Below are 9,416 nucleotides of genomic sequence, written 5' to 3'. Positions count from 1 at the left end.
ACATCATTAGTTGAGACAAAAAGTGGCAGAAAATTCGTATGTTAATTTTTGTAAACTTCGTATGCTTTCCTAAAATGCTACTGCCCCATCCATATTCCGTCTCAGAAAAAAATAATAAAGAAGGATGCATAGGCTTCTCGAACGAACAATTTTTATCTGGAAGCTGGTGTAAAGTAAGAATTGCTGAAAGCGTGAACGTCTTAGAACTTAACTGAAAGGCGTGAGAATTGTCTGCTCAACGACTATAAATATTGGTGCTCCTTCTATTCCTCCAGATTCTGCAGGCAGAAAGCATCAGAGTGGTCATTCCTTCTTTCAGAAACCCAAAATGTCTATGATTCCAAGCTTCTTTAATGGCAACCACCGGAGCAACGTTTTCATTCGATGTTCCTGGGTTGAAGAAAGAGGAAGTTAAGGTGGAGGTTGAGGATGGGAGAATTCTACAGATAAGCGGGAGAGAAGCAAAGAGCAGGAGGAGAAAAATGACAAATGGCATCGCCTGGAGAGGAGCAGCATCAGGTGAAGGCAGCAATGGAGAATGGGGTGCTCATAGTCACTGTGCCAAAGGAGGCGAGGTGAAGGCCATTGACATCTCTACTTGAGCAATCATCATCTATATATACATTCCTCTGCTGCGAATTTTTGTATTGCAGATTGAGCGTTTTTCAATTTGGTCGTGTATGGAGGTCACAACAAAAAGATGGATAACTAAAAGAAAGAGGTTGTTCAATGAAGATTGATGTGGTGTATCATTTGCTTGTTACTTTTTAACCTTCCTACTCTGGCTGAGGATTTTACTTATTTTCGAAATCTTCTTTTATGTTTTGAGCAATGATGGATTTGGAACCTCCTTGTTGAATGTGGCTTTCCAGCTAGAACTGATTATGTCTTCCATCCGGTATTATTAGAGGCTGGAGACTAACTATATCTTCTTGTACAAAAATGTGTATAATTGCCCCTTTCTGTATCCTTTCCCATAGCAAGTCAATAACACAAGAGCTTGTTTTTTCCTATGTAGAAGATAAAATGAAAGGAATTTTTTTGTGCCAAATCAGACTACCATCAGCACTACACATCGTTGTCTTCATGAGAACACGAATAATTTTACCAAGTTCATCTAAGACTCATAAAGGTATAAACTGCAATCTTGATGAGTGATACCAAGCCTTTTTATTCATTTTCTGCTGTAAAATTTTCAGCAGGCAATAAGACATGGTAAAAACTTGAAAGCATATAATGTAAATGTAAACGTCATCAGCCTACATGCACTGATACCAGCAATAAACTTTCCAAAATAAGAACTATGGCTTAACGAACATGAAGGATAACAGTCGTCAGCTGTATACAAGAAGCCCTACACCGAAAGAATGCAGAGAAGCTCTAGTTTTCTGTCCAAGTGCGGTTACACTTTGTGCATGTATAGAATACTGTCATTGGTTCATCAGCTGACCTGGTCTGCACTTGGGTGAAAGAAGCTTCCCCATGATTGCAGTCAGGGCAATTAACTCCTGCACAGCAAGAACTCATCAGCTGGTTTGATCAAATGCTACACAAAATTCTCTATATGCAAAGGAGCAACCAATTCAATGCTTCAACCAAAGAGAATTGGAGAAACTTCTTCTAATTCTTTGCATTGAAGTCAATATGCAAGGTGTTGCTAGGAAAATATAAAAAGATCGGAAATTCTCAATATTGGCTCATCAAGATCCCGTTCCAAGATTCATGAGAAAAAGTTGGATAAGTCTTATTCTTTACGTTGCACCAAAGACTGAACTTGTGAAAACAGGGGTTAACCAGCCACTCTTGAGGCTAAGAAGACAGGCCAAAAATATAAATTTTGTACATAGTACGAATGGCTGCAACACATATCAACACCATAAGAAGCAAAATGATTTCTGCAGCCTTCATACCATGAGAATTACAATCACTGATAGAATACACAAAAATCTATAAGTGAAAATGTAAAACCACCAGGAGCTCTCATTGCAACCCTTATCAAAATAAATAGAAGCAAGACCTGCAAATGCTCATGAGAAAACAGAAATAAAATTCCAAAAGAAAGATACAACATGGACCTGTAGTTTTGTTTAAATTCTTCCTGTCGTCCTCGGAGAAAATGGGATCTATTGGTTTCTTAACCAAGCGCAAGTGTCTTTTTATCTTAACCTGTCAGAAGATGAGGACATATACATATTAGTAATGCAAAACTAGAGGACACAGGATATACAGAAGAAGATCAAATTAGTTACCTTGCTTTCTATTTGACATACATAAGGACATGTTGGACAGTAAAATCTGGCAGGGCGCTCCATGTGAGGCAGTTCATAGAGAAGCATATTCCCGCAAGTTGGGCAGAACTCCATTTGCACTCAGATCAGATACCCTAATATTCTGTAGTCTTCTCTAAATTCTTACGGCTGGTTGAAGCCACAAGACGATTCATCAATGAAAGGAAAGGCGAATCATACCCCCATTGGTTATTTACGACAAAGATTCTGTCAGTTAAATTGAATCTAGATAATCCGCAGGCACTGGATTCTTGATGAATAATTTCAAATTGCAACATAATTGAGTGTCTACCGGGAACAAATCAGAGGAACAAAGTACCAATTCAATAAATTATCCAAAACCCATGGACTATATTACAATTAATTCAGATATTTTTGTCTGAAGTACGACATAACAAACAAGTAATTAGCTGCAGTAATAAAAAGTAAATTTCTGGGTACAAAATTGAAAAACGTGAAACGATTGGAATCAATATAATCTTGAAAATACTCGGTATCCCTAATCAGTGAGTGAGCAATATGGCATATAACGTAATGAAAATCGGAGGTAATTACTTCATTGCTTCCTTCTCGAGTTAAAAACCTTCATATTATTTACATAGACCTATAAAAATCATCGAAAACATCCAACATAAAAGAATGACATCAACATTCAAGCTTTACCATCATTAAACCCATATAGATTTATTGATGAAACTGTAAAAGAAACAATTTGAAACACCTCGACGACCACTAAATCTGGAAGGCAAAAAATAAAAAAACATGAAAACTATACAAGGAAGAAACCGATGCTTACATGCCATGGTTAATAGAGGGAGCGTGAAGGTTTTGCTGACAAGTCATTACGGCCAAAACCCTAATTTCAGGTGTTAGGTAATTAATTAAGGGAAAGGGGTGGTTGTGGTCATCATTTCGAAGCTGCAACCCCCTATACTAATGCAAATATCAATTTTGTCCCCCAAAAGATTATGAAATTTGTAATTACCACCTACAGCTACTACTTATCACTCAGTTCAGGTCAGGTTTTTCTTTGATTTGTGAAGCAAAAAGTAAAACAATTTAACCAATAAAGCGAGAATGCAAAACAGAAATTTATTTATTTATTATTACTAGTAAAATACATGCACGTTGTGCGTAATGTGTAATTTTTATATTTTAATATTAATTTGTTTTCTTTTTTCATTCTAAAATAAAGTGTAAATGAGTAAAAGATTTCAACGAGAAAATTCTAATGAAAATATTCATATCGAAACTTGAGCTCCATTTCAACATTTATACATTTGAACCTTCGCCTTATTTGGTATAGGAGCTTACGACACTTTGCGCCATGTCTATCTAGCCAAACACATCCCACTGAGCTCGCTTGGAAGGACATAGACAACACGAGGTTAACACGCTATGGAATGAGAAGATGCCATTATTCGAGTAGTGTCCGACAAGCAAATCCGCTGAACCAACTGGTTGACACCTAAACTTAAACCTAACTCTAAATGAACCCTCAACAGGGATTGGAGTCACCCCACTTATACGGGGAGAGGTTGCATAAGATTTTGAATTAGAACTTGTTTAGAAGAGGAAGACACTGTACCTTGAGATGGAAGTCGAAATCGAGTGAAAGCGACCTCAGCAGAGGAGTCGGTGAAATTTTTTGAAAATAAGGGGTATATATATAGGCTAAGTTAAGTTATGGAGGAGCGCACCGAGGAACAACCACTTAAATGGTGACACGTGGCCCACAAAGATCGAGACGACAATTCAAATAAAAAATTGCAATTATTTGACTTCTTCTAAGGTAATTAATTACACTTTAAAAAAATAGAGGAGTTATGATGAGAGTTTTATAAGACAAAAAGCCCTTCATTAAGGGCAAAACGAACATTTTGTCAAGATTCACGTATGAGGTCGCCAGGACCTGCCCCGCAGATTGACCCATAATTTGAAGAGGACTATACACCAAACGAGAAGCCCATATTAAGACACTTGGTTTGATCTACAGTATCAAAAAAGACCATATAAAATATCTCAAATATGACTCGCTTGAATCAATTGACATTTCTTGACCATCAACTAACTTAAACGTCGAAAAATCTTCGTCAGATACGACCTCAACAAACCTGACGCACTTATTTTATTCTTCAAGACCCATCACATGGAGAGATTACATGGATCGAGATTGCATATTTCAAGTTGAACCACAATCCACACACATGCTACTGCAAATTCATATTTGATAGTGATAGGAAATATCATAATTTACCAAAAATACCCTTAACGGGCATTTCTGTAATTTTCCTAGACAAATGGGTCGGAAAGAAAGACCCGACTTGATAAGAGCCCTCCGATCCGAGACGCTATCGCCCAGATGGTGAAGCATGAACCAAACCACCGTACACACTTTCGTTTATTGAGGTAACCATTGTCTATTATTTTCGACCTACAATTCTCGAGATTCGATCACTAAATTTTGAAAAAATACGTGGCCGTGTACTATATACAGCCGTGGTCGTATATTTCGAGCTTGATAAGATAGTCGAGTAGAACAGAATTTTTAAGAAATTCAAACATTGAACCAGAAAATTTGCTGATATTTCCAAGCAAAGTACTCACACGGCCATTGCAAAACCCTTTATTCCCCCTATGACAATCCCAGAAACCAACATTACAAAACTACTACTTATATTTCTATATTAACAAACACACACACAAACCACTGACCACATGTCTATTGATTTCCGGCAGAGAAAAGCCAATCAACCTGTGATGTCAATAGACTTGATTTCAGGCTTCTTTGCCTCAACCTTCGGGACTGTCACGGTCAGAACCCCGTTCTCCATACTCGCCTTCACCTCTTCCACCTTGGCATTCTCCGGCAACCTGAACCGCCGCATGAATCGGCCGCTGCTCCGCTCAACACGGTGCCACGTATCGCCCTTTTCTTCCATCTCACGCTTACGCTCGCCGCTGATCTGTAAGATCCGGTCATCTTCCAACTCGACCTTCACCTCCTCCTTCCTCAGCCCCGGAACGTCGGCTTTGAACACGTGGGCGTTAGGAGTTTCTCTCCAGTCGACCATCGCGTGGGCGAAGGCCGACGTCTCGGAGGAGGAAGAGGCGGAGGGGAAGTTGGAGCGGAGGTTGTCCGAGAGTTGCCTGAAGTTGGAGTTAAACGGCCAGCCCTCAAATGGGTCCCAGGAATCGACGGAGAATGGGTCGAAAACGCTGTTGGATCGGCGGCCGAAAACGCTTGGAATCAGCGACATGTTGATCTCACTACGGATGAGTTTGGAGTCGATATCTCTGTAGATTTTTGAGTGGATAAAACGGGATGGTGGAATTGGAATTTAAGTGAGATATTAGGAGGAATGCGGTTCGAGACGGTTCTGGTTCTCGAAGGTTCTACAAGATTCGGAAATTTTCACATTTCGACTTCCGTTAAAAGAGTACTAATTTATGTAAAGATTGTTATAGAAGAGGTTAACAAAATATTACAAATTCGTGGGCGAAATTGTAAATATACAAGCAGGCCCAACAGGCAGATGAGCAAAGATTTGGACACTAATTATTCAATGTAATTTTGGGCTATTTCATTGGCTCTTTAAAACTAATCTTAATTATAAAAATACTCGTTCTTTATAGTATAATTTACCAAGAGCTGTTTGCATAAAATTACAAGTTCACTGTACACTCCTTGAGGGGTGTTATTATTACATCTAAAATCTTATGGGATATACTTGTAACTAATAAAAAATAGGAAATGTCTGTGTAATTAGACATAACCTCTTAATATCAATGTAAATTATATACAAACTATATTTGCAATTTTGCAGCAATACATGCTCACTTGGTCTAGCATTGATATATAACTAACCTTTAAAAATGAGATGTACACGAAAAATAAGAGGTATGTATCAATAATCCATGTTTCTGGTGCACAGAATAACAGACATAGCATGAATGATACCTAACTTAGTCACTTGCAAAAACTGTCTGAAGTGTATGTGTGTGTGTGTTGGAGCTGTGATGCTGCTTTCAAAGATCAGTTGCTCGAAAGAAGGCCTCCATAAGTTCTAAATATTGGAATCCTTGGCTTCACTGGCGCCAGGCCAGAGACTATATCTATATGTACAAAAATTTGACCAAAGATCAAACATGCTACAGTCTTTACAACTCTTCATCTGTTTCAAACATCTCCAAACTATCTTCTTCAATAGCCACTACTTTTCTTGCACCTTTTGCACCAACCATCCTAGACGAGTTGGCCAAAATCTTGTACGGCAACATTCCGTTTTTCGTCACATCTCCGCCAGCAACCACACCACAGCCCTCGTCCTCCCTTTTCAAGTCAGCCGGAGGCAAGAAACAGTCCATCGACAGCCCTTTAATGTTGAAGTCCACCTCCTCAATGCTCCAAATCTCTTCCATTCTTGTTTTGGTGTGGCTTTCAGCATTTTCTCCGAACCTGAACAGCGAAACAGAGGTCCTCCCGGAGTGTGCTATGTTGACACCATCAATCGTTCTGTAATCTTGGATTGATGATTCCATCGTTGTCTCCCAGAAGACATCATTTTGAGGGGCCTTTATTCTGAGGAGATGTGAGTCTTCTAGTTGGACTAGAAGGCCCGTTCTTTGGCTGAAACAGCCCCAAATTGTGTGCCTGATTATCTCAACATTATTGCTGCTTCTTGCCCTCAAGGTGGACGGATCAGCCTCCAGCTTTAAGACAAAGCAGTCTTCGTTCTTGATCGTCTTCTCACCAATGCAGATGGAATTGGAGAACAAGTTCGCTGTTGATCTTGGATCAAGTCCCTATTACATAATTGATTACAAGAACTCAGTACAAATTTTGTATCTTATGGAACTATTCTAATTATTTCAATAAGTGTGAACAAGCATTTTAAGCTAAGTCAAGTTTTGTACACGTTTAGATAGGAATGCGAGGAAATTTATGTCTGAACTGATTACATAACTTGACTAATAATAAATCAAGAACTTGGAATTCAGGGGGAAAAGTTGCATACGTTTATACGAGGACTGCTTTGTGAAGCTTCTGATTAGGTAAACATAAGACTTGGGATGAGCTGGGGCCACATGGACCAGCAAGAAACGGGACAAAAATATGAGTTGTTAAACAACATAACAATCTGTTTAAAGCCCACTTTTCTTCTCTTTGTCAAACATAAGTAGCAAGAAAAATTGACAACTAACAAGCTGTAATAAATTGAAAATTCAAGGCTGGCGTTTCCTTTCCTAAAGTCAAAAAGAACCCACAAAGCAGTTTAATCAAACTTTTGAAGTGGCTCCTATCTTCTTCTTTTTCTATTTTCCTTTTTCTTTTTTTTTTACCAATGATGAAAAACTAAGTAGATTTTAACAGTTCCCATTGATCAAAATAAGATAAAGAAGTAGAAAGATCAGTAAACACCCAACGGTGTTACCTGCAACGATCGGCGAAGAGGCCTAGGTGGACCGCGGGACGCATGAGAATGCTGCCATGGAGTTTGTCTCCAAGCCACCTTACCATCACTACCAGCACTGATTTTATACCCTGAAACCATCAACTCCAAACTCCACAAATCAGGACTTTTCTGCCACAAAACGAACCCTCCAATTTCACCTGGCCCGTGCTTCATGTTCTTCATCTTTGTAACCTTAGAGTTGGTTAGGCTGATCAAGTCATCTCCAGCCACAAATTCTGATGCAGCCATCTTCACCTTCCCCACCGCATACATACTGTCGATAGAGTTCAAAGCATGTTCTCCCCCTGCAGCCGCTATGTACTGTTGCACAATGTATTTGGCCATGGAACTCTCCTGCACAAAGTCATAATTCATTAGGCAACAACAATTTTGCAAGTATTGTTTGATAGATTCATAGTTGGGCATATGATCTAGATGTAATAACCTGGACTATTTTGTAAGTTTCTTATCATAAGGGACAATATGACATAAATTTTTAAAGTTTAAACATAGTCCAATGACTTACAATGGGATGGTCTTTGATGTTATCGTTAACGGTACGATCACACCTTATAGGAAGAGGGATCAATGGTGCACCAACGACACCGAGCAAGAACTGAATCTCGGCAGCCCGGCCTCCAAAAAGGGATGTCGGGCGGTCGACTTGTGGCCTCATCATCCAAGACTTCATGTTCTGCCAGGACTTGTGCTTGTTGGAAGCAAACATCTCTTCCGGGATCGGTACCTCGAGCACTGTCTCGAGGGCATCTTCGCGGTCGAGGTTGGGGCACAACGTTCTCATGGGAGGAGTTTCGTGCGTGTGTGGATAGAATAAAGAGGTTGAGAGAAGAGTTTTTGAAGGGAAAACTTTAATGGGAAGAAGAAGTTTTGGTTTTGGCTTGTGAAGAGGAGAAGTATGTAGATGTAGTAGTAGTATAGTAGGATTAGAACTGGTAATGTAGTAAAGATGTGGGGTGAGTAGCGGGAAGACCTACCGACCGTGGGCCGCCACACAACGTGCGAGACTTTGTGTATGTCGTGAACGCACGCCCGCTTTATTTGTTTCCATCCACGGCAGGGAGACAAATGCTTTGTCAATCAGTCTATAATAATTATATATACTTTTTCTTGGAATTAATTAGGATTTATTATTATGTTAAATAAAATTATTTGGATTTTAATAAGCATAAAATCCCAATTTTAAATTAAACTCGATCAATTCCAAACGAATCACATAATAAATGTATTATACCTACAATGCGATTGATATATAAGAAAATACTTACAGTACGATTAATTTCGATCGAGTAACTACACTTAATTCAGATAAAACTTTAGGTTCATCCGATGAGTTCTTCTCATATATTTAGGATACAAATAGGTTTAGGTTTAATAAACCATATCAAAAAAAGATTTGGTTTAAAGAAAAAACAAGTGTATCTTAAAGATAATAAGAGAGATGAGGATCTTCTCCAAGATTGGCAAAGATCATAGGGCATATTCGTGCTTCAAGAAAGCCAAATACCTAGATAGCTTTTATATATTTATACCTCAATATTAGTTATTCGTCGTAATTAATTAGTTATTCATGAATTTATACAAATGAATTACTGATTCATATATTGATGTAATAATTAAGGTATTGACAAAAAAATAATAATAACAATAGTAA

The 9,416-nt window shown here is 38.6% G+C and overlaps 3 protein-coding genes across 3 annotated transcripts; all 3 read right to left on the bottom strand.

The window, feature by feature from the left end:
- Positions 1,152–3,237, bottom strand: LOC105167099 (DNA-directed RNA polymerase III subunit RPC10-like). Its single transcript, XM_011086673.2, has 4 exons — positions 3,085–3,237; positions 2,250–2,417; positions 2,076–2,166; positions 1,152–1,508 (listed from the first exon to the last, which is right to left on the bottom strand). The coding sequence occupies exons 2-4, from the start codon at positions 2,361–2,363 to the stop codon at positions 1,381–1,383; spliced, it is 333 nt and encodes a 110-aa protein (XP_011084975.1). The 5' UTR covers positions 2,364–2,417; positions 3,085–3,237; the 3' UTR covers positions 1,152–1,380.
- LOC105167098 (17.5 kDa class I heat shock protein-like) lies at positions 4,834–5,684 on the bottom strand. Its single transcript, XM_011086672.2, has one exon. The coding sequence runs from the start codon at positions 5,546–5,548 to the stop codon at positions 5,039–5,041; it is 510 nt and encodes a 169-aa protein (XP_011084974.1). The 5' UTR covers positions 5,549–5,684; the 3' UTR covers positions 4,834–5,038.
- LOC105167097 lies at positions 6,173–8,776 on the bottom strand. Its single transcript, XM_011086671.2, has 3 exons — positions 8,271–8,776; positions 7,724–8,098; positions 6,173–7,094 (listed from the first exon to the last, which is right to left on the bottom strand). The coding sequence occupies exons 1-3, from the start codon at positions 8,544–8,546 to the stop codon at positions 6,450–6,452; spliced, it is 1,296 nt and encodes a 431-aa protein (XP_011084973.1). The 5' UTR covers positions 8,547–8,776; the 3' UTR covers positions 6,173–6,449.

Source organism: Sesamum indicum, linkage group LG7 (assembly GCF_000512975.1).
Source record: "Sesamum indicum cultivar Zhongzhi No. 13 linkage group LG7, S_indicum_v1.0, whole genome shotgun sequence".
NCBI classification, from domain to species: domain Eukaryota; kingdom Viridiplantae; phylum Streptophyta; class Magnoliopsida; order Lamiales; family Pedaliaceae; genus Sesamum; species Sesamum indicum.
The sequence above is the reverse complement of the archived record's forward strand: the minus strand, read 5'-3'. Positions and strand labels throughout refer to the sequence as shown.